General features: G+C 63.3%; 3 protein-coding genes across 9 annotated transcripts; 1 reads left to right on the forward strand and 2 right to left on the reverse strand.

Moving 5' to 3' along the window:
• Positions 1–486: 486 nt before the first annotated feature.
• Positions 487–16,288, reverse strand: ODAD1 (outer dynein arm docking complex subunit 1). Of its 2 annotated transcripts, XM_067546441.1 has the most exons (17): positions 16,155–16,288; positions 15,502–15,681; positions 9,157–9,356; positions 8,458–8,544; positions 7,512–7,611; positions 6,313–6,502; positions 5,685–5,807; positions 5,030–5,143; positions 4,400–4,467; positions 3,796–3,983; positions 3,498–3,632; positions 3,104–3,186; positions 2,667–2,835; positions 2,326–2,489; positions 1,859–1,962; positions 1,611–1,689; positions 487–1,518 (listed from the first exon to the last, which is right to left on the reverse strand). In XM_067546441.1, the coding sequence occupies exons 4-17, from the start codon at positions 8,522–8,524 to the stop codon at positions 1,417–1,419; spliced, it is 1,686 nt and encodes a 561-aa protein (XP_067402542.1). In that variant the 5' UTR covers positions 8,525–8,544; positions 9,157–9,356; positions 15,502–15,681; positions 16,155–16,288; the 3' UTR covers positions 487–1,416. The 2 variants fall into 2 exon arrangements, with proteins under 2 accessions (XP_067402542.1, XP_067402543.1); XM_067546442.1 differs by lacking the exons at positions 15,502–15,681; positions 16,155–16,288 and adding an exon at positions 10,224–10,325.
• EMP3 (epithelial membrane protein 3 (MAM blood group)) lies at positions 11,885–16,731 on the forward strand. Of its 2 annotated transcripts, none has more exons than XM_067546448.1 (5): positions 11,885–11,961; positions 14,471–14,556; positions 14,836–14,938; positions 15,526–15,666; positions 16,186–16,731. In XM_067546448.1, exons 2-5 carry the CDS (start codon positions 14,479–14,481, stop codon positions 16,353–16,355), a joined length of 492 nt encoding a protein of 163 aa, XP_067402549.1. In that variant the 5' UTR covers positions 11,885–11,961; positions 14,471–14,478; the 3' UTR covers positions 16,356–16,731. The 2 variants fall into 2 exon arrangements, with proteins under 2 accessions (XP_067402549.1, XP_067402551.1); XM_067546450.1 differs by lacking the exon at positions 11,885–11,961 and adding an exon at positions 14,225–14,238.
• A 294-nt stretch (positions 16,732–17,025) lies between these two features.
• TMEM143 (transmembrane protein 143) lies at positions 17,026–23,426 on the reverse strand. 5 transcript variants are annotated; one of them, XM_067546443.1, is made up of 8 exons: positions 23,296–23,426; positions 22,115–22,310; positions 21,522–21,629; positions 20,994–21,188; positions 20,398–20,531; positions 19,810–20,089; positions 19,096–19,285; positions 17,026–18,793 (listed from the first exon to the last, which is right to left on the reverse strand). In XM_067546443.1, exons 1-8 carry the CDS (start codon positions 23,412–23,414, stop codon positions 18,618–18,620), a joined length of 1,398 nt encoding a protein of 465 aa, XP_067402544.1. In that variant the 5' UTR covers positions 23,415–23,426; the 3' UTR covers positions 17,026–18,617. The 5 variants fall into 5 exon arrangements, with proteins under 5 accessions (XP_067402544.1, XP_067402547.1, XP_067402546.1 ...); XM_067546446.1 differs by lacking the exon at positions 23,296–23,426 and adding an exon at positions 22,915–23,074; XM_067546445.1 differs by lacking the exon at positions 23,296–23,426 and adding an exon at positions 22,790–23,074.
• Between the last annotated feature and the right edge of the window lie 81 nt (positions 23,427–23,507).

The following is a 23,507-nucleotide window of genomic DNA, read 5'->3' on the forward strand; positions in this document are numbered from 1 at the left end:
CAGGCCAATTCTCCCGCCTGCCGGATCCGCTGGTTCCGCTTCCCCCTTTCCCTGGTGGCTGCAGAGAACAGACGGTTCATTCACCCCCAGCCTGCACCCAAAGCTCCCTCCAGGAAGGGAAGCACGGGGCCTCCCCCCTCCAGGAGGCACTGGCCCTGCTCCGGCCCCAGGGCAGGGGAGTGGTTGGCTCAGGGGGCAGGAATGGGGCAGGGCCTGCCCCATTGCTGGGACCACGCTGCCTCCTTGTGGCCAGAGTCAAAGAGGCAACCCACCCCTTTCAGCTGCTCGCCTCCGGCCCCCTGCCCTCACCCCATTTGGACCCGCTTGCAAAGAGGGAGCCCACTTACCGGTTACAGCAGGGACAGTGAGCCCGGACTCCTGGGTTCGCTACCTGGCGCTGGGAGAGTCTGGGTGACAGGGAGCGCTCTGCCCTAGCTGGCAGGGCTGGCCCTAGTGTAGCGCCAGGGGACATCATGCTGAGGGTCCTCGTATAAGTGGCCCCTGCACCCCACCCCAGAGCTGGCTGCATCCCAGTGCCGGGCGAGGGATCCCCGTATAACCAGCCCCCATACTCCACCCCAGAAGGGTGGCATCCCAGGGACCGGGGCTCCCACACACACGGCCAGCAGGAGGCAGCGCTGTTTCACACAATACAACCTTGTGGAGTTTATTGTTGATTCGACCCTGTGGCAATACGAGCCCACGGCTGGCTCCACGTTGCACCCTCCACCGGGGGGAGGGGATTGGGGGTCTGGCCCCTCCTGGTTCAAGCAGCGGGGGAAGAACTTTCATCTCGCCAGGAGGGGGTGCCCATGCTCCACATCTGGCCCTGCTCTTTGGGGAACATCTGGCTGTGGTATTGGGGGGGACACAGTGTGTGTGTGTGGGGGGGGCATTGTGCATCCGGAGCGCCTCAATTTCAGGGTGTGACATTAACGAGTTTCTGTCCATGATTGATTGGCAGGGAGGGACCTGAAGATTAGACAAGATTCCCAAAGTGGGGGTGTGGTTGGGGGGGTGCGGCAAGAGGGGGGGCTGAGGACTCACACCTCATCCCCCCCCAACACACCCATGCCCCTGCTGTCGGGCCAAAGGAACTGGCCACTTCAGCAGATGGAGGGGAGGCACTTGATCTGGTGTGTGTGGGGGCAGTGTTGGTATTTGTGGTTCCCTCCCACGGCTCCCCCAGATCTAGGAGGACAGGTAGCCTGGGAAGGCGGGGGGGATGTGGGGCACAATGAACTGGAGGAAGGAGGAGGTGGAATCCAGCCCCAGGACAGCACCGAGTGGGGACAGGGATGGGGGAAGGGGGAGAAAAGGGGGGTGCATGGGGGGGACGCAGCACACACAACAGGACTCTGACTGGGATGCTGCCTATTTGCTGCAGGAGACCCAGCTCCTACCCCGCCCCCGGCCTCAGGCCTCCACAGGGCGCTGGGCTCCCCCGGCCGCCCGCAGCCCCCCTGGCTCGGCGAACAGGGTCTTCTTGGGGGACGGCGTCTCCTCCTTGCTCAGCACCTGGACGGGCGAGGTAAACGAGATAGCTCGTTACAGAGAGAACTGGGGAGAGAACCCAGGAGTCCTGGCTCCCAGCCCCTCGCCCCCCTCACCTCCCGGAGGATGCGGTCTCTCAATTCACTGTGGGTGAGGGGTCGTTCCTCTTCCTCACTCACAGCTTCATAGTCCTCCCTGCCGTGGGGGGAGAGAAAAAGGGGGCTAAGTATGCGTGAATCACAAGTCCTCCTGCTGGAGATAGAACCCAGGAGTCCTGCCTCCCAGACCCCACCCCACCCCTGGGTCAGGGCTGCTGTGGGTGGGAGTCCCGCCCGATCCCACGGTTGGGGGCCACAGTGCTTACCCAGCGGTGGGGGGCCGCAGGGGGTACGCTGGGGGGGCAAAACTCGTCACCTGCCCCAGGAGCAGTCGAGCCGTCTCTTCGGGGTTGTAGGGCAGGTCGTAGTTCTGTGGGGAGGGGGAGAAGGTTGGGGGATGATCCAGGGGTGCGGGCCTCACTTCCTCCCTCCCCACCTCCTCCCTGCCCTATCCCATCTCCCACCCAGGACGGATCCCCCCAGCACAGACACCCCCCATTCCTCCCCACCTGACATAGACCTGCCCCCTCCGCCCCATCCCACCCCCATGATCGCTCCCCTGGCACAGATCCCCAGCCATTGGCCCCCCATCTACCACCATCCCATTCCCCCAATACCTTCTTGGAACAGATCACCTCCAGTTCCACCCCCTCCACCCCTTCCCCAACACCCCTATAGATCGCCCCTCCCCGGCTCCACCATCCACCCCCCTCCCCATCCCAGCTGCCCGTACCTTGGAGGCCAGGTAGGCGCGCATGGCCAGCAGCTCGTGGGCCCGCTGCTCCAGGAGACCCAGGAACACGGAGATGTTCCCGTCCCGCACCACCGCCGAGCCCCCCAGCGCCTCGTCCAGCGCCGAGCACTTACAGCCCAGCTTCCTGAACAGCAACCCGATCCCTGGGGGCACAGAGAGTCTGGACTCCTGGGTTCTACCCCAGCTCAGGAAGGGGAGAGGGAGCTGGTGGGTTAGGGCAGGGGGGGCTGGGAGCTAGGACTACTGGGTTCTCTCCGTGGCTCGGGGAGGGTCAGAGGGCCCCTGGACCAGACCATCTGCCCCCCGCCCCGGCTCCGTACCCTCTTTGAGTTGTTCCAGGGTTTTCCTGACGACCTTCTCTTTGCCCAGCAGTTGCTGCGCTTCCTGCACGGCCTCCTCCTGCTGCATCTCCAGCGCCTGGGTCTGCCCCCACTGGTCCTGCTGCTCCTGCTCCTCCTGGGCCCGCACCTCCTGGATCTGCCGGCGCACCTGGCAGGGAAGAGAGGGGTGCAGGGAGGGCAGGTCCTTGGCACGGCCCTGGGAGGGAGCAGGGCTGTCTCTGTGGGACAGGGCCCTGGGGGACCAGGGCAGTCTATGATGCAGTGGGCCCCGGGGGAGAAGCTGTGCGGTCTGTGGGGGGGCAGGACCGTGTTGGAGGGCAGGACTGCTGGAGGCGGGGCAGAGCTGTGGATGGGGGACAGCGCCATGGGGAGGAGTGGGGGGCAGGGCAGTGGATGGGGGGCAGGCCCCCCCTCACCTGGGTGATCCGCTCCCCCAGCCGCTCCAGCTCATTGTTCTGCTCATTGACGTAGTTGAACTGGGCGAAATTCCGGTCCTCAACTGCGTGGGGAGGGGGTGTCAGAGCCCCTGACCAGAAAGAGAACCCCCCGCCGACGACCCAACCCCCCCCAGACCAGAAAGACACCGCCCCTTGACAGACCCTTCCACCTCAACCAGAGCCAGCCCCCCAACAGACCCCAACTCTCAGACTGGAGGGAGAAAGCCCCACGCCCTAGGGCCAGAGCTGGGAAAGGCCACACGGCCCATCCTCCTGATCCAGCCGGTCCCCGGACCTTGGGGCAGGATCAGAGCTGGCGCCTCCTAGTGGAGAAAGGGCCCATGTGCCTGCCCTGCTGCCTGGCGCCCGTCACCTGCTATGAATTTCTCCACCAGCACATCCAGGTCGTCTTCCCCCGTCAGCTGTTGGATCTGCTTGAAGGCAGCTTCGTAAGATTCCAGCAGCTCCTCCCTGGGGTCCCGGCGCTTCCCCTCAGCCTCCTCTTGCTCTGCATGGGGAGCGCGCCGGACACGGTCAGAGCCCCTCAGCCACAGAACCCAAGAGTCCTGGCTCCCAGCCCTCCCGCACTACCCACTAGACCCCGCTCCCCTCCCACAGCTGGGAGAGAACCCAGGAGTCCTGGTTCTACCCACCAGGCCCCAGGACATCACCTCTCTTGCGCTTGGCCTCCAGCGCCTCCTGGGTGAAGGCCCGCTCCTGCACCTTGACGGCCAGGAAGTGGCGCAAGCGCCGGTCGTGGTCCAGGACCCGCTGCAGTTCCTTCATCTCGGCCCCGTGCTGGGCCAGGTCCTTCTCCGCCTTCTCCCGCAGCTGCCCCAGTTTGGTCTGGGCCTCGTCCCTGCAGGAGGGGGAGGGAGCAATGGAAGGAGGTGCCCTGCCCACAGACACACAGCCCGCCTGCAAAGCCCTGGACGGAACCCAGGAGTCCTGGCTCCCAACCCTCCCCCTCTAAGCACTGGACCCCTCTCCCCTCCCAGAGCCAGGGAAGGAACCCCGGAGTCCTGCCTCCCTCACCCTATGCAGCAGGAGATACCAAGACCCTGGCCCTGCCCTTCCAGGGGCCCACGGAGAGTGCAGGAGGAGTTCGTTTCCACAGCATCTCTAGCCCTTGGCTGCCGCTAAAGGGGGCAGTGCCCTGGGCTCTGCCATGTGGGTGGACAGGGTGGCAGATGCTGAGTGCACAGGGGCAGCAGGGGGGTTGTGGGGCCAGCCGGGGGCACCGTGGGGCCAGCCGGGAGTGCTGTGGGGCCCTACCTAGCATCAAAGGCGGAGGAGGAGGAGTCGATCATGGCTCCAATGGTTTTCCGTGTCTCCTGCAGCTCCTGGGAATCAAGGGGAGAAGGGCACAGGCGTCTGTCAGCCAATCAGATCCTGCCATTCTGCCCCCATGTCACAGTGGGACCTCTGTCAGCCAATCAGAGACCTCCATTCCGAGCCTGGGTCACAGCGGGAACTCTGCTGGCCAATCAGATCCCTCCATTATGCACCTATTTCCCATTAGGACCAGCATCAACCAACCGCAACCCTTCATTTTATGTGCATCACCGGGGGAGGAGGGCGGGGACCTATCGGACACCAATCAGAGCCCTCCTGCTGGGTGGGGCCAAACCCTGCGTTTTCCTCCCCGTGGTGCTCATTGCTGCCTCAGTTTCCCAGGATAGACTTGATGGGGCCTGATGAGTCCTTGGTCACCGTGTAACAGGCTGGGTCCAGTAGGCTACATGCAGCTTCAACCATGGAGGGAAAGATGGAGTTAATAGCCACCACTGCCAGCTCTAACCACTAGACCTCACTCCCCTCCCAGAGCTGGCGAGAGAACCCAAGAGTCCTGGCTCCCAGCCCCCCACCCCATGTTAGCGCCCGCTGCGCTGGCAGAGCTCTCACCCTCTCCAGCCTGCGGTAGAGGTGTTCGAAGCGCCCGCGTTCGATGCGCAGGGTCTCCAGCTCCTGGCGCAGGCCGGCGTTCAGCGCCAGCTGGGAGTTGAACTTGGCCGATGCCTGCCGCACGGGGGACAAGAGAGGGTGCTGACGTTAGCCCACGCCAGGTGCACGGCAGAGCCCTCCCCAACATGGGAGACAGCCACACTCCCCAGAGTGAACCACTACACCCCACCCCCTCCCCAAGAGGTCCCAGCCCCCCCACTCTAACCACTAGATCCCACTCCCCTCCCAGGGCCAGGGGTAGAACCCAGGTGTCAGACGGCACCGTTCTGGGGTGCAGGACTGGAGCTGGGGGGAACTGGAGGGACCCTCTCTATTGATGGGTCATGAGTGGCTGGGAAGTGGGAAATCCTTCATGTAACTCAGCTGGGTGGGTCCCTGCCTGGAGACGGCGGTGTCAGGGCAGTGCCTGCCAGGGGTTTGTGGCTTGACATCACCATCACAGCGTGAGAGGGAGCCAGAGGGCTCAGTGGTCCCACAGTCCAGGTTGCACCCCAGGGTCCCCGTCACAACTACTCCGCTCTGAGCTGGGGATAGAACCCAGGTGCCCTGGCCCCCCAGCCTGCCCTGCTCTAACCACTAGGCCCTGCCCCCCCACCTTGTCCAGCTGGTTCTCCAGGGTGCGCACCCTCCGCTGGGCCTGGGCCTTGTGCCGCTGGCTCACTCCCGCGCTGCCCACCTGCTTCGCCAGCTCTGCCAGCCGCTTCTCCCAGCTCCGGATCTGCCGGTGGGGAAGGGAGGGGGGGAAACATCGTTAGGAACCACAGCCTGAGCCGTGCAGCCTCAGTGCCTGGGGAGCCCCATAGCACCTCCCAAGGACTTCTGGATAATGCCCAGCAGTGCCCGGTGGGAGGGATAGAGGGGCGCCAATGCCCACTGCCTGCCAGGAGAAGGGGGGGCCGTTAGCCTGATCCCCTAGGCTCTGTCCCAGAGCATGCTGGGATGCACTGTAGCATGTTTCAAGGGCCTGTGGGTAATTCCCTCCACAGCACTGTGGGACAGAGCAAGAGCCACACCAAGACCCCTCGTCCTGTCCACTCACCAAGGAACAGCATATGGGGAGAGTCCTGCCAGGGACACAGTCTGATCACCACAGCCCTCCCCTCCCCCCGCCACTCTAACCACTAGACTCTACTCCTCTCCCACAGTCAGGGATAGAACCCAGGAGTCCTGGCTCCCAGTCCCCCTGCTCTAACCACTAGACCCCACTCCCCATCTGGTGGTACCTCCTGGTCCAGCTGAGCGATTGTCCTCCTCTCCACGGCCGCCTGCTCCTCCACCTGGTCCTGTTGCTGCAGCAGGACGCGCAGGCTGCTGGCCCGTTCCTGCTCCCGCTGCCGATTGGCACGGCCCTCCGCCACCCGCAGCTCCCGCAGCAGCCCTTCCCGTTCCTTCTCCAGCCGCCGCAGGTTGGCCCTGCCCGAGACACCAGGCTGGGCAGTGGGGATGGGTGGCAGGGAGAGGCGCCGGGCAGCGGGCAGAGCCGGGGTGGGATGGTGGCAGCGGTGGGGCCCCATGGCACAGGGCGGGGAGTGGGACCGGTGTGCCGTGGCCCAGCGTGTCGGAGAAGGGGGGCCTCGAGCTACCGGAGGGCGTGGGCCGTCGACGCAGCCGTGCGGGGCAATGGAGACGGCGTGAGGGTGTGCACAATCTAGCTTGGGTGGTGTGCGAGCTATTGTTGAGTGTGATCATATGTAAGTCTGCGTGATCTGGTGGGTGGGTGTGATCCGGTGTGCGTGAGTGATCTAGTGCGAGACGGTGCGTGTGATATAGGGTGTGTGATCTAGAGTGATCTAATGTGTGATCTGGTGGGTGCGTCCTAGCATGATCTGGTGTGTCAGAGAGATCTGGTGTGTGATCGAGTGTGATCTGGGGTGCCTGTGTGAGAGAGAGATCTGGGGTGTGTGCAATGTAGTGTGCAAATGTGATCTGGCACAGGATCTTGTAGGCATGTGAATCTGTCACCTAGTGTGTGTGTGACCTTGGGTGATCTAGTGTTTGATCTAATGTGAGGACGTGGGTGAACAAGTGTGTGAGTGTGATCTAGTGTGTGTGAGTTTGTCTGCGTGTGAGTCTGTGTGAACCAGTGCAGGCTCTTGTGTGTCTGAGCAAGTGTGAGAATGTGAATCTGGGGAAGGGGGGAGAGTGCAGGGACCCAGCCTGCTGTGTGTGTGTGGGGGGGGGGGAGCGTTGCTAGGTCCATGTGGGTTGCCGGGGGGGAATGTTATGTCAATAACGCATCAGCGTGCAGAGGGGAGTGTGTCAGTCTGTGTTACTGTGGTGAGGGTGTGTCAATTATGTTGTGTAGGTGTGTGTATTGAATCTGACCCTCAACCCGGTGACCCCGCCCCCAGGGATCACTCCCGGGGCTCCCCCCAGCCTGGCGACCCCCCCCCCCCCCAGGGACCCGTGGCGGGAGACGTACAGCTGCTTGCGGACAGTCTCCCGGGACTGCAGGGCGTAGGCGTGGCGGTCGCCCTCTAGCAGACGGAACTGGCGCTGGAGCTTGGCCAGCTCGCTCTCGGCTGGGGGGTGAGACGCAGGGGGAGGGGGGGCAAACATGGGGTGGGGAGGGAGATCGTTAGAGAAGGCAGCAGAGACGAGTCTGAGGCTACAGTTCCCGACCCTGTCGTGCCGAAGCCCTGTGACACCAGGTCAAGGTCTGCCCCGCCACGGCCTCACCCCGTCATGCCAACACCCCTTGTCATACCAAGGCCCTCCCCTCATACTCACACCATGGTTCCGCATCTTGGGGTGAAGTGTTGGCGTCATCCCAGCCATGGGACAATGCCCCCCACCCGCTCCCTGGGCCATTTATCAGCATGAGGGAAGAGATGGGATACCTGGAGGGGAGGAGGGGCTAAAGGCGGAGTGCAGGGCTGGGTTCAGCTCTCAGCCCTCCGGGGGTCAATCCGGAGTCACCCCTGTTTGCAATGGGAGCAGGGCTGGGTTCTGATTTCAGCCCCCCCAGGGTCAATCCAGAATCACCCGTGTTTGCACTGAGGGCAGGGCCAGGTTCTGATCTCAGCCCCCCAGAGTCAATCCGGAGTCCGTTAAGCACAGTGATCTTGTTAAGTGGGGTGCTGTCCATCCCCGCTCAGAGATAGGCTCAGTCCCTTGGCTGTCTGCTCCGCTGTTTCCCTGCCCCCGCCCCCCGGGCGCCTTCCCCATGACCTGTAGCTGCTGGGATGGGACTTCCCCGAGGGGCCTTCGCAGGGAAAGACACTGAGGACCGTGCAGGGCTCACTGGGGGCACAGCCTGGAGCTGGGGCCGCACAGGCGACACCTGGGGTAGCTCCCATTCTGTCTGGGGGAGGCCAGGAGACGCCAACCCTCAGCCTTCCCACAATGCCCTGAGGCAGGGCCATTACCGATGCCCTCCAGGTCCAGGTCGCTGCCCTCCGAGCGGGTACTCGAGGCGGATCGGTGCAGCGGCATCTTCCTCTTCCTCCTCCTCGCTGACAGGGGCAGAAAAAAAGGGGGAGGGAGAGAGAGCGGGGACTATTAACCGGACCCCGGCTGCCATGGCCCAGAGAGATGGGGGTGCTAAGGTGTGTGGGGCACAGCTGGACATTGGGGGCACGCTAGGCTTGCCCAGCCCAGCACTGGGGCATCATGAGAGGGGCAACATCCAGAGGTTCTGGGGCGGCCCTCGTGCTCTTGGGTATGTGGCTAATTCTAGGGTGGGGTGTGGTGAGCCAAAGATAACGCCATTCCCCTCCCCCCGTGCTTTGGAGGGGCAGGGCCGCCCGGGGCTGGTGCGTAGGAGCTGGGAGGGTTTAAGGAGTTGGGGGGTGGGTTGGGATGGGGGGGGGATGGTTCAGGGACAGGTGGAGTTTGGGGGGTCATTTGGGGGCAATAGATCCGGTGGTTTGCTCTGCGGCTGGGGGCAGGTATAAGCACCTGGGGGAGAGTTTGGGAGGAAGTTTTGGGGGGTTGGGGTGAGTTTGGGGGGAAGGTTTGGAGGGAGACTGGGATGAGGAGGGGAAAGGAATGGGGTGGGAGGGAGATCTGGAATCCGATTTCCTTCTGAGCTCCAGAGCCCCCCACCCCTGGGGGCAGGGATTTACCTGGCTCTCCAGCGGCCCGTCCGAGGGGGGTCAGCGGGCTGGGGAGGGGCCCGGTCCCCTCTGGGCACAGGAAGGCTCAAGGATCACACCCGGCCTCTCCTCGCCCGCCAGCATCACCCGCCCACCCCTACACCCGCGTTGTTAGCAACCGTCTCCAGGAAGCAGAGATCTCTCAGCCAATGGGGGGAGAGGATGCAGGCCTGGGGAGGGAGAAAAAAAGGGGGGCGTGTCAGATTAGGAGGAACAAGAGAGCCATACTGGAATCTCCCACACCCCCCTTCCACCCCACTCCTCCCATCCACATCCCCTCTCCCTCCACAACCTCCCCACCCCTCCCATCTTCCCCTCCAACATCCCACCCCTAATTGCAAACACCCCCCCCCCCATACACTGCCAGCCCTGCAGAATGTCTACTCTGCAGGTGAAGAGGGGGGTGCTGGGAGCCAGGACACCTGGGTTCTATCCCCAGCTCTGGGAGGGGAGTGGGGTCTAGTGGTTAGAGGGCTGCAACGGCTGGGTTAACAGGGAAGTCTTTATTTCCAAGCCAGGGAGCCCCCGGGGGCCTGCACTGTGGATGGCAAGGCGGGGTGAGCTCCTGCTGGGATCCGTGCAACCCTTCCAGTGTGGGGTCCGCCAGGGCGTGGGGGAGAAGCCGAGGGGCAGCGGCGCTGGGGGAGATGGGGGGAGGGAGGACACGTGACCCTGCCCCCTTCCCCAGCGGCTCCGTGGGGCGGCTGCTAAATCACAACCATGGGGGACGCCACCGCGGCTCAGCCCGGGGCCGTTTCTTGGCACCCGGCGCCCCCAGCTGACGCTAAGGCTGCGTCAGGTCTCTGCCCCTGCCTGGCATGCCAAGAGACCGGCAGGTCATGCCATGGCCCCAGACGCTCCTGCCACGCCCCAGCTACAGTGGGCCCCAGCACACCAAGACCCTGCCACACCAAGGTCCTGACAGGTCACACCAAGGTCCTGCCACACATAGGTCCTGACAGGTCACACCAAGGCCCTGCCACACCAAGGCCCCCACAGCCCACACACCCCTATCCCAGGGGGCAGGAGGGGCTCACCAGACCGCCAGGCCAGGCCAGCGGGCGGGGCTAGGCCAGGGGGGCGGGGCCTTGGGTCACTCCCTCCCCCAGGCTCCTGAAACACCCCTCCAGGCAGGTTCCGGGCCGCTATTGCGCATGCGCTGTCCCAACAGCTCCCGCCCGCCACCGCCGAGGCCGCGCCCATCGCGCAAACCCCGCCCCCCGTCCTCCTCCTCCAGCCGGCGCCGCGCGCATGCGCTCAGTCCTTCCTCCCGGCCCCGCCCCCTTTTCATTCTGTGGCGGGCGGGACTCGGGAGTCGCGTGCTGGGGCAGGGGAGGCAGTGGGAGGCAGGTGCCCGGGTGCATTGGGGGCCGGTGCATTAGGGGCACGTGCACCGATGAGGGGCTGGGTGCATTGGGGGCGGGGTGCATGGTTAGGGGTCCCCAGGGCAGCACGTGCACAGCTAGGGGGCAGGTGCACGAGGAGTAGGGTGCCTGGATGCAGCGGGGGCTGGTACAGCCGCCTGCATGGCCGGCCCCGGACGGGGTGGGGCTGGGGCGGGTGGGTGCCGTGTGACTCACAGCCTCCGCTCGCACCTCACCCCAGCACCACGCGACACCCCCGCACCGCACCCCACCCCTCCTCGGTGTTTGTCCCATCACAGCGGTTGCCATGCCACCGTGGTGACTGTTGCTAGGGCAGGGGGGGGGGCCTGACTGGGCAGGGGGTTCCGGGGACAGGATGCGGTGTGGGGTGGAGATAATGATGCATGCCTGCCTTTGCTCTTCTGGTGCCTCATCTCCACCCCCTGGGCAGCCACGGGCTCTGAGCCTGGGCCGCCCGCTGGGGTCCCCCACCAGCCACGCCTGGAAGGACAGCTGCATCCATGGGCATTGGGTACCTTTGCCTCCTGCTCAGGGCTGATCTCTAGACCCCACTCCCCTCCCAGGGCCGGGATAGAACCGGGCATCCTGGCTCCCAGTCCCACGTCCCGGCTGCTCTAACCACTAGACCCCACTCTCCTCCCAGAGCCGGGATAGAACCAGGCGTCCTGGCTCCCAGCCCCACGTCCCAGCTGCGCTAACCACTAGCCCCCACTACTCTCCCACAAGTGGGCTTGGAACCCAGGAGTCCTGGCTCCCAGCCCCCTGCTCCAACCACTCCTCCAGAGAAAGAGCTGTTTATTTCTATTCTTGGTTCCCCAGCACTGGCTCCTTATTTTGGCCAAACCGCAATGGGGAAGTGAAAGCCCCAATGCCAGGAGGGAGAATCTCTTTAACCCTTTAAAAGTGAGGTTCTTGAACCCCATTCACCTGTCCTCTTCGCTGTCCGGCGGGCTAGTGTCTCATAGCCCTTCCTATCTGCTGTCCTTCTGGGGGGGGAACTCTTGAAATTTATGGCATTCTGTTCAAATTTGGGGGGGGTCTCTCATGACGGTAAAAACTCCTGCAGTTTTCTGTCCTGGGAAAGGGGAGGATTTGGAGGTGAATGATTTTTGACAGGCAGCAAAGTCAGGAGGGAGCGAGTCTGGCATTGTTTTGGGGGGGGGGGGGGGTTGGTTAGCACATTGAGGGGGTGTGGAAAGATCTGAGGCAGAGTGGAAATCCAAGGGGCTGTTCTTTGCTTGACACGCCAGCCCCGTCCGGCCCCTCCCTGCTGGGGCGGCTGCCAGGGGTAGGGCTGGGGGGGGGAGGATTTAGGCAGACTGAGAGAGAGGGATAGAAGCAACCGGCGGGAAAGAGGAGAGACACCCCCTCAGCCTGTCTGCAGCACCAGGTATCCCCCCACCCCCTCCTGCACAGGGGAGATCTGCCCCCCTCAACTCCCTGCTGGGGAGATCTGCCCCTTTCACTCTGTCTTGGGAGGGGTCTGCCCTCTTTAACTCTGGCCGGAGGGGGGAACTGCTCCCTTTAACACCCTGCTGGGGGGATCTGCCCCCCTTTCACTCTGTCCTGGGCAGTGGGGGGAATCTGCTCTTTAACACCCTGCTGGAGGGGGGATAGCTGTCGTCTGTCTCTGTCTAGATGTTTCCTTTGCAGAGCGTAAAAGTTCTGTGCTGGCGGGTGTGTGCGTGGCGGGGGGTGGGAGGGATCTCAGGGTGCTGGCTGCTCCCCCCCCCACCCTCTATATCCTTGGTTGAGAGGGGAAGAGACAAGCCCTGTCCCCCTCCCCGCCCATGTGCTATGTGGCATCTGGGTCCCCCCCTCCACAGCATCCCGGCCCCTCCACAAACTGTGGGAGCACACGCAGCACCCACCCAGGTATACCCAACCCCCCAACACACACAGTGCCCCCCCCAAATACACCCAACTTCCCCAGCACACACAGCGCCTCCCTAGGCATAACCAACCCCCCCACCCCAGCACGCACAGCCCCAGACTCTGCTCCACATGGTGTCTGTGGACCCCCATCCCACTAGGAACTGGGCTGAGATGGCCGGACCCCACACTGGAATGGGAGCTGGTGCCCTCTAGAGGGGAGAGGCCCCGTGCCCCATTCCCTGTCCCCCAGAGCCGGCCAGTCCCCTGTCCTGGGGCTGGATGGGAGCCGGGCGCCCCCTAGAGGGGAGGGGCCCCATGCCCACTCAGGGGGGGCAGCCAGTCACACCCAGGCCATCAATGATCCGTTGTTTGTGTCTCTTCAATGGTGTCTTGATTTAGAGCAAAAAATACCAACTTGTGGCTGAATGGCCTGGGCTGGGAGCCAGGCAGGTCACCAGGGCTGCTGGGCAGAGCGGGGCTGCCTTTGGGGACGGGGGGGGGGGGATGTAATGTGACTCAGAGCGGGCCCCAGTGCCCTTCTGGGGGGTGCTGGGCTGCAGAGAGCAGGATGGGATCAGCAGGGGGCGCTGGGCTGCAGGGAGGAGATGGGGGGTCAGCAGGGGGCGCTGGGCTGCAGGGAGGAGATGGGGGGTCAGCAGGGGGCGCTGGGCTGCAGGGAGGAGATGGGGGGTCAGCAGGGGGCGCTCCCCCCAGTTAGCGCAGACCATAGGGAGTCTGTGCTCTGTGAAGATCTCCTGTTTCCCCCACAAATTGGGGGGTGAACCCTGGTGTCCTGTCTCAGTCCCAACCGGTTGACACTGGCCTGCCTCAGTTTGCCAGGGGAGGGGTCCCTGTACACCCAGTCCCCGCTCCCCACCCCAGAGGGGCCACGTCTCATCATTGGGCAAGGGGTCCCCCGTGTAAAGAGCCGTCCGGCACACAGACATGGGGTGGAGGGTGCTGGCCTGAATGTTTGAAGGAAGGCCCCTTATCCACTCCCAGAGGCTGGGGTGGGGCCGAGGCGGGACTCACGCACACCCCCCACCCCCAGTTGAAATGCCCGGAACAAGTCGGAATTCCCTAGGAGAAGGGAAAATTCAGTACTTAAATAGATGGGCCCATCTACCCCGGCATCCCGCCCCCTCCCTGCCCAAATCAGACCCATGGGCCCATCTACCCCAGCATCCCACCCCCTCCCTGCCCAAATCAAACCCATGGACCCATCTACCCCAGCATCCCACCCCCTCCCTGCCCGCCCAAATCAGACCCATGGGCCCATCTACCCTGGCATCCCATCTCTGCACCCTGGATCAGACCCACGGGCCCATCTACCTTGTTATCCCACCCTCCCATCTGAGAAATGGGCCCATCCAGAGCGATAAGCTCCCCTACTCTTTACACAGTTAGAGCGAAGGGGGGCTGTGAGCCAGGACACCTGGGTTCTGTCGGCTAGAGTGGGGGGAGGGTTGGGAGCCAGGGGTCTGGGTTTTCTCCCTGACTCTGGGAGAGGGGTGGGGTCCAGTGGGGGGGGGAGCAGGCACTGGCTGGGCGTGTTCTCGGGTGACTGTAGGGAAATCCAGCCCCACACCCAGTGCTCACATGATCCCAGAGCATCTGGAACCTATTAGGGGAGGCTGGGACAGAGGGATGTTTGTGTGTGTGATGGGGCGTGGGGGGGGGCAGAGTCTGAGATTCGAGGGCGGGACGATGCCCGGGGAGGGTTGCGGGGAGAGCTGGGAACTTCTGCTTCAGCACAGAAGTTAGCGCTTCCCCTTTGGTTTGGAACCGAGAGGTGTGTGTGGCCAAGCCGGAGACTGGAAGGGTGAGGGGGGCGTGGAAAGATTGGGGGGAGCCTGGAATCTGGGGGGGGACAGGAGCATGGGCTGGTTCCTGGCTTGATTGGGGGGGGGGGGGGGGGATGTTTGAGGTTTCCTGGTGGGGGTGGTCTGGCCCAGGTCTCAGAAGGTTTTGAGTCTGGCCACGTTCCTCATTGACACCCTCAATCTCTGACCCCCTCCCCCCAGCATTCACCATGAGCGTCCTCCTCTTTGCCGTCACGGCCCTGCATGTCCTCATCCTCGTGCTGCTCTTCGTTGCCACCCTGGACAAGGTGAGACGCCCTCCTCCCAGCACCAGGCAGAGAACCCAGGAGTCCTGGCTCCCAAACCACCCCACTCCCCCGGCTCTAACCACTAGACTCCACTCCCCTCCCAGAGCCATGGAGAGAACCCAGGAGTCCTGGAATCCAGGCCCTGCACCCCCGCCGCTCTAACCACTATACCCCACTCCCCTTCCAAAGCTGGGGGGAGAACCCAGGCGTCTTGGGCCAAGTCCCCAGGCGAGCAGGGGCATCTCAGGGCCCAGTGCTAATCCCCCTTGTCCCCCGCAGTCATGGTGGGTGCTGCCGGATGAGGAGACCGTCAATCTGTGGTACGACTGTCTGTACGACAACAGCACCGAGAGCTGGGTGTGCGCCTCTGTCGCCGACAGCCGTGAGTGGGGGGCGGCCGGGGGGGCAGGGAGTTGGGGAGGTTGCTTTGGGGTGGTGGGAAGGGGGTGGTGAGCATGAGGGGGACAATAAGGGAGTGCCAGGGGGTGATGATGGGATGGGGCGTTCCCAGCAACACCCTTCCCCAGAGGGGCCGCATCTCTGCGCAAGGCAAGAGGTCCCCGTATACCCAACCCCTGCACCCTGCCCTAGGGAGGCCATGTCCCAGCACTGGTCGGGGGGTCCCATAGAACCAGCCCCCACATCCCACCCCACAGGGGCAGCATCTCCACATTGGGTACGGGACCCCGTATACCCAACCCCTGCGCCCCACCACAGAGGGGCCGCATCTCCACACTGGGCTAGGGGTCCCTGTATACCCAACTCCCACCCCAGAGGGGCTGCATCTCCACACTGGGCTAGGGGTTTCTGTATACCCAACCCCTGCTCCCCACCACAGAGGGGCCTCATCTCCACACTGGGCTAGGGGTCCCTGTATACCCAACTCCCACGTTCCACCCCAGAGGGGCCGCATCTCCGCGCCGGGCAAGGGGTCTGTGGTCTCACCAGTGACTGTTCCTTGGTCCCCAGAGTGGCTCCATGCTGTCCAAGCCCTCATGGTCCTCGCTCTGCTCTTCTCCAGCTTCGCCTTCGTCCTTTTCATGTACCAGCTCTACACCATGGAGCGGGGGGGGCTCTTCTACGCCACCGGCATCTGCCAGCTCTTGGCCTGTGAGTGCTCAGCTCCTGCGCCCAACCCCAGAGGGAATGCATCTCAGCACCAATTTTCTCCCCAGCTCCTGGAGGGGAGTGGGGTCTAGTGGTTAGAGCTGGGGGGCGGGGGTGGAGGGCTGGGAGCCAGGATTCCCGGGTTCTATCCCCGGCTCTGGGAGGGGAGTGGGGTCTAGTGGTTAGAGCTGGGGGCGGGGGTGGAGGGCTGGGAGCCAGGATTCCCGGGTTCTATCCCCGGCTCTGGGAGGGGAGTGGGGTCTAGTGGTTAGAGCTGGGGGAGAGGGGGTGGAGAGCTGGGAGCCAGGATTCCCGGGTTCTATCCCCGGCTCTGGGAGGGCTGTGGGAGCTAGTGGTTAGAGCTGGGGGTGGGGGGGCTGGGAGCCAGGATTCCTGGGTTCTATCCCCGGCTCTGGGAGGGGTGTGGTTATGGGGGGGTGCGGGCTGGGAGCCGGGACTCCTGCGTACTCTGGCTTGAGGCTGCCTCTCACCCTCCTCTCTCTGTTGTCTCCCCCGGCGCAGGCGTCTCGGTGTTCACAGCCGCCGTGATCTACGCCAGCCACGTGAGCGAGTTCCACCAGCACCGGCAGCCGGGTGGCTCCTTCGGCTACTGCTTTGTGCTGGCCTGGCTGGCCTTCCCCCTGGCGCTGCTCAGCGGCGTCATGTACATCCATCTCCGCAAGAGGGAGTGACCCCCGCCCCTGCCGCGGGGAGTCTGCTTCTGACCACGGCCCATGCTGGGGGGCCGGGGGGTTGCCTCTATGGGCTGATCACTTCCCCTTGCACCATGGCGGCCAGGCCGTCGCAGGCTGCCGTGGCCCCGGAGCCTGTCCCAACCTGGCGTGGCTATGCCCAGCTCCCTTCGTCCTGCCCACACCAGGGCATGCAGGGTTGGGTTCCCGACCATCCGCGTGGGCACTGGCTCTCCTCCCACTTGGGGCTGCACTCCACCCTGCCTGCCTGCCCTAGGGCAAGGCCCCATGGCCATCCCTAGCTCCCCCCCAGCCCACTCTGGGTGGGACAAGCCAGGACATGGCCCCCCCACCTAGGGTGACATAGTCCAATTGTCCCATGGACAGTGCTGTGGGGCGGGGCCTCCCAGCCCTGAACCTGCCTTACAACCCTGGTGGCCACGCCCCCTTGACTGCCTGAAAAAGATGGGGAGGGACTTAATCAAGCCCCACCCACTGAATGCGGTTTGCACATCTGGATGGTCCTGGGGCAAGGACGCCCCTTCTCCCCTGAGGCGGGATTGGTGGGGTTCTGGGACGACTTCATCTGCCAGCATCTCAGTCCACAGCTTTGTCCATGTGCCGGCCACGGCCCCGCTCCCGGAAACCGGCCTCCATCATTTGTACAATAAAAATGTGATCTTATGTACCCACAGAGCGGTCTTGATGGCGCTTGTGCCAGGAGCAAAGGATCATGGGGAGGGCCGGGCCAAGCGATTTGTGGCAGTGGCAAAGACACCCCCTCCCACACCATTTAGACCCCCTGCTGGGGGGCAGAAATCACCCTCACCCCAAGCAAGGGAGCACTGGCTTTGCACCCACTCTGGCATGCCTTGGGAAGATCAGGGCTGCTGAGGAAGCAGGGATCAAAGAAACACACCTCTTTATTGCCCTGAAAATACAGCAGAAACTCCCCTTCCTCCAGAGAGGCTTTCAGGCTGTGGAAGAAACTCCAGGCTCCTACAGTTAAGACATTTTACCATTGCTCGCCGGGGGTGGGAACCTGAGGTTCTGGGAGGGCAGTGGGGTCTAGAGATCAGAGCAGGAGGGCTGGGGGTCAGGACGCCCGGGTTTTCTCCCCAGTTCTGGGAGCAGAGTGGGGTCTAGTGCTTGGGGGGGCTAGGACGCAGGTTCTATCCCTGGCTTTGGGAGGAGAATTGTGTCTAGTGGTTAGAGCGAGGCGGGGAGGAAGGGCTGGGGACCAAGATTCCTGCGTTCTCTCGCCAATTCTAGGAGGGGAGTAGGGGCTGGGAGTCAGGACTCCTGGGTTCTCTCCCTGGCTCTAAGGAAAGATGCTGGTTTGGAGCCTGACTACTCCTGAGTCAATGGAGCCAGTTCCCCGGCTGGTGAGACCTGGCCGTGGCTCCATCAGAGGCAGTGATAAGTGCAGTGTGTTTCACTCCCACCCGAGGTGACTAAAGTGCTTTCGTTTTGGGGGAAGGGAACCGGCTTTTTTGCCACTCCTGCCTGAAAGTCTCTTTCTCACCAATAAATAAAAGCCAGTCACTGTGAAAATCAGCAACAGGAAAGCACAGGAGGAGCCAGAGCGAAGTGGACCGTGCCAGCTGGCCCAGCATCTGGAAACACGGCCTGAATCAGCGAGCTCAGGGTGCAGCCCCACTCGCTCGGGCAAGCCGATCCCGCACCTCTCACAGCAGAGGAGACGCCAGCTCCAACAGGGGTGCGAATCCATCTGCCATGGGCAGCCAGCCCTGGGGCTCCGGGCACAGAGCAGGGAGGGTTCGGCCAAGCTGGCTTTGGCCACTTGCTTTCTGCCAGAGAAGGGGAAGCCACGATCCAAATCCCTTGGGATGGGGGTGGCAGTAATGGGGCCGGAGCGCTCCGGGCTGAATGGGCTTTGAGCCATGGGTGTCAATGGGCCAACACTCTTCTCCGCCCCTCTTGAATGGCGGCTGGCAGAACCGCTTGCGCGCCAGCTGGCGCAGGGAGACCCAGAGGGGATTAACGACCTGGCAATCCAGCCCCAGCGGTAGCTGTGTGACGGCAGGGCCATGCCAAGCATGGGAGTTGGCGGGACTCCCAGAATGCACCGGGAACACGCTCAGTGGGTGTGCATGCATGGTGGGGCTCAGCTCTCTCCCCCAGGTGCTGTATGATCCATACAGGCCCCCGTCCAGTGCTGTGCCTGCCACTCCCCACAGAGCCCTAGCACAGCCGGGAGAAGGGAAAGGGGGCTGCCCATGCTGCGAAGCGCCGGGGGCATCAGTGGGATCCTGGGGCCGTGGCGGGATCACCCCGGTGTCCCCCCGCAGTCCCAGCCCCTTCTAGGCTGTGCAGGTGCCGGCAGGCGCGGTCAGCACAAAAGGCGACATCCAGGCCTGAGCGAAGTCGCAGCCACGACTGGACGTGCTCCTGAAGGCCAGCGACGGTCTCGGGATCTAGGGGAAAAGGGGTCACGGGTCACTCTTGAGGAGCGTGCCCCCCTGCTCAAGAGACTCCCCCAGCATTCCATCCCCCCCTCCGGTGAGAGCACCCCCTTCTGGGGAGACCCCCCAGCATCTCCCACCCAAAAGAGCACCCCCTGCTCGAGAGACGACCCCCCCCCCCCGGCACCGAGCACTTCCCCGGTGGCTGGGGAGTCCCCCATGCCACATCAGCCCTGCCCGCCGGTGAGAGCGCCCCCAGACCCCCCGTCTCTCAGCCCCGCCCGCCAGTGAGAGTGCCCCCTGCCGGTCCCTACCTGCGGGGCTGCGTGGGGGCTGGGCTGGCTGCCGGTGCAGGAAGCTGTGCGCCAGGATCAGCTCTTTGGCGTGCTCCTCCTGGGCTCGCAGCACCAGCGCCCCCAGCAGCTCCGAGTTGTTGGAGGTGCTGCGGTAATACAGCATGTGCGCCAGCTCCAGGGAGTGGATGTTGCGCCGCTGCCCGAACACCTGAGCAGGGGATACGGGGGGTCAAGATGCCTGGGTTCTCTCCCCAGCTCTAGGAGGGGAGTGGGATCTAACGGTTAGAGCGGGGGTGGAGGGCCGGCGGGGAGGCAGGACTCCTGGGTTCCTCCCCTAGCTCTGTGAAGGGAGTGGCTGTAGCACTGAGGCCCGGCAATTCATTGGCTCTGATCAGATGCCGACAGGAGCCTTCAGTTGCCCTCGGGGTCAGGCGGTCGTGTGATCTCATGGGTGGGGCACTGGAGTCCCGGGTGCTGTTCCCAGCTCTGCCACTGACCTGCTGGGGGACCTCTGTCAACTCCATTCGTCCATCTGTGCCTCATTTTCCCCTCTCCCTCTTTGCCTTGTCCGTTTAAATTGTGAGCTCTTTGGTACAGCACTTGTCTCTATGAGCACAGAGGGCTCAGACATGGGGGTCAGTGTTGCACCCGGTGTGACGAGGGCCCCAGCTTCAGTCGGCGGGCGGGGCCCCAATCTCCACTGCAGGAGGTTCCCGCGCAGGGGGCACCTACCTTCCAGGCGCGGAAGGTCATGAAGGCGGCGAAGCAGAGCAGCAGGAGGCTGGTGCCGATCTTGAGGTCGGACAGCACCACCATGCCGACGTTGACGAAGAGGACCAGCCCGCTCACCAGCAGAGTGACGTTCAGCAGCGTCTTGTAGAAGATGGACGTGCGGATCCTCACGGCCGGCAGCAGCTGCTCCAGCGCCTCCAGGGGGATGTCCTTGAAGCACTTCAGCACCAGGTGGGCGTTCCTGGGCCGGGCAGCCACCAGCACCCGCTTGAAATAATGCCTTGTTGGGAGGAAGGGGGGGGCAGCACTATCAGATCTAAGGCCAGACACGATGGCTGCAGCCCCCCCAAAAACCAACAGGGGCAGGGAAGGGAGGGTGTGATCCCAAAAGAGTCCCTGAGGACAGCACTGACTGCTGCGGGAGTGTTCCCCCTATTGAGCCCCCCACCCTGCCCCTTGCACAGCATTGGGTCAACCCTTACGGTGAGGGGACAGCCCTGCCACCCCACAGCACAGCATTCTCTAGCACCCAAGTCCTTCTGCTCCTAGAGATCCTGGCTGGATGGGTCAGAAGAGGGGTGTTCTTGCCTTTCCATGGGGGTCCGGGCCGAGCCGAACAGCCCCTTCCGGAGCCCCAGGGTGGATTTAACCGGGAGGAGTCCAGTGCGCTGGCCGAGGGCCCAGAACCGGATGTACTCGTACTGATCCAGGTTCACCGAAACCTGGGGAACAAAGGGGAACCTACAGCCACAGCACACAACAGGATGATGTGTTGGGAGGACCTACACTTAGCAGCCCAACTGGCCCTCGAATGCAGCCGCTTCTGCGGCAGAGCACAAGGGCTGGTTATATAAGGACCCCTCCCCAGGTGCTGAGATGCAACCCCTCTGGGGTGGAGCACCAGGGCTGTTTATCAAGGGATCCCTCGCCCAGCACTGAGATGCGGCTGCCTCTGGGGTGGGGAATAGGGTTTCTTCACTGCATAGCTCAGGAAGTGGAGAAATATAGGCAGGCAGGAGGGTCTGTTCTGATGTGGTAACTGTGAGAGAGGCAGTTCCTGAGGGCAAGGGGGCTGCTGGATCAGCAGCAGGGCACAGGATCAGGGTCAGAAAGGACTTTGCTTTCCCATGTGTTATACTGGGGCGGTGCTGGGCGGCTGCTCCCCTCCCCAGAGGTGGCCACACCTGGACCTCATCCTGAGGGTGATGCACGACGAGGGCGTAGGCCAAGGCATCCTCCGATAGGCTGTTGAAGTTGGCCTGATCTAGCACTGGTTCCAGCTCGGCCAGCACCTGCCGCTCCTTAGCCAGGCGCTCGGTGTCGCTCACAGCCAACACTGGCAGGGTGTCCCGGTCGGGGTTAATGGGGTCGTAGAGAGCCTGTGGAGGGGCAGCAAGGGGGAACATCTGTGTGTGACTCCTGGCCCCAAGGATCCCACAGCACTGTGTCTAAGTAGGGATCTGATCACTCCGTGCTGAGATGCAGCCACCTCTGGGGGGCGGGGGGTGTGTGCTCAGAGACTTTGTAGAGAAATAAGCCCCACTCCTTGCAGCAGAGACACCCTGAGGCTGCCCTGGAGCCAGCAATGACTGCCCGAGGGAGCGGCCCCCCCACCTGCCATGTTTTCTTTCACCGTCTGCCATCCAAACCCCAGCCTGGCCTAGCTATTTCCGAAGGCAACGTGAGGCATCTCATGGGAACAGACACCTTACCTGCAAGTGTCCCAGGAGAGAATGGTAACGATGCAGGAGGGAAGCATCTACCCGCGCCACAAAGGCCAGGAAGGAGGAGCGCTCATCGGCACTGGAAGAGTGGAATTCCTGGAGGAAGAGTTAACACCACGAGGAGTCACCAGGGACAGGCCTCCCTGGATCTCAGAGGTGTGTCTACCCTGTGTTGGGTTCAAGAGCCAATCCTGTGCTGCTCCAACCACCTAACTAAGAGGCAGCCACCTCTGGGGTGCAGCAGAGGTGCTGTTTATACAGACACCCCTCACCCAGTGCTGAGATGTGACTGCCTCTGGGGTGGGGCTGAGGACTAGTTAAATGGGGACCTCTCGCCCGGCACTGAGACGCAGCCCCTCTGGGATGAGGTGTGGGGGCTGTTTGCACAGGGACCCCTTGCCTGGCACAGAGACGCAGCCACCTCTGGGGTGGGATCAGCACTGACTCAAAGAGGATTGCCCTGTACCAAGTCATCCATCCTTTTCCCTGCTGCAGCTAGGTGTTTCCCTATGATTTCCCCTCTGTGTGTTGACCCAGCCTGGCCCTGCTTCACTTTGTGATTTTCCAGGAGCACACTGTACCTTCAGAAGGGTGCTGACCAGCTGCCCCTTGGAGAAGGGGATGTACCGCTCCTTGTACTGTTCGGCCCACCCCTGAGGTTCTATGGGCTTCCACATCCTCCGGTACACTGCCATCCGGGAGGCAAGGGAGGCTGCGCCGCGGCAGGGTGGCCCCGGAACCCCTATCCCAAGGGCGGCCCAAGCTGCACCCAGCATCCTGCAAGAGAGGGAGGCATCAGCAGGACACAACAGAGCCTCCTTAGCCCTGCAGTGAGCAGCTCTAGCTGCGTGGTCAGCTCAGTCGTCAGCCAAACTACTGGTCATGGGGCCTGTTTATACAGGGACCCTTCGCCCAGCACTGAGATGTGGCTCCTCTGGGATGGAATGTGGGGATTGTTTATTCAGGGATCCCCCGCCCAGGAACCTGGCTGAGACCTAGCGACTCAGGTCACATATGGACCCAGCAAGCAGAGGTCAGATGAGAACAACTTTTAGCACTCAGCTTGGGATAGAGTAGAACCAGCATCCTCTGCAGGAGACAGGTCCCGTATCCCATTCTCTGCCCTCCCTGAACCAGCCAGTCCCTTGCTCTGAGGCTAGATGGGAGCTGGCACTCCCTAGAGGGGAAAGGTCCCATGCCCCCATTTCCCAACCACCCACCGCCACCCAGCGGCCATATCCCTGGCCAGTGCGAGCCTGTTTCTCTGCTGAGTCTGCTCCCAGGAGTCAGGTCTTGGGAGACTCTTCAGATTCCTCCATGGCACCATTTAAACCCACTGTCCCAGCAGAGAGGGCTGCAGGATCTTGAGGGGACCACTGACGAGTTCAAAGGTCACCAGTCCTGGGGCATGGGTAGTGAAGCTGACTTGGCTGAAGTGCAGGGGTCAACGGTCGTCAGCAGCTGTGGGTAGCAGCTCCAAGGGCGCAGGGGCCACAGCGCAGGGTTCAAAGGTCACCGGCCACACACTGGTAGTGGAAAAGGCGTCTCACCAGCTGCAGGGCAGCGCAGTGCAGGGTTCAAAGGTGCAGCAGCCTCCACTGCAGGAAAGTCAAAGGTCACCGGCCTGCAGAGGTCAGAGGTTGCCAGGCACTGGAGCTGCTGGCCCCCCCAAAGCGCACACCCTCTCTGGCCAGGGGCTGCAAGCTAGCCAGGCCCCTGGGACCTGGGTTCAAAACATGCAGAGCAGCAGCAGCCCCCTCACCTTGGCCAAGCCTGTCTGTGTTGACATTGAGGCTGCGTGCTGCTGCGCATGCGCGCCAGGCCGCCAGCACACGCGCGCGCTCTCTTCCCCTTCCTTTTCCACGTTACGCATGCGCGCATTCCTGCCGGCCTTCCCCCCCCCCTAAGCTGCGCGTGCGCGTGCGCCCCAGCAACCTCGCTCCGCGCGCCTTTCTTGCCATGCGCACGCCTGCC

This window comes from Emydura macquarii, unplaced genomic scaffold, assembly GCF_026122565.2.
Source record: "Emydura macquarii macquarii isolate MOO-44397 ecotype Brisbane River unplaced genomic scaffold, CSIRO-AGI_Emac_v2 contig_1122, whole genome shotgun sequence".
Lineage (NCBI taxonomy): Eukaryota > Metazoa > Chordata > Testudines > Chelidae > Emydura > Emydura macquarii.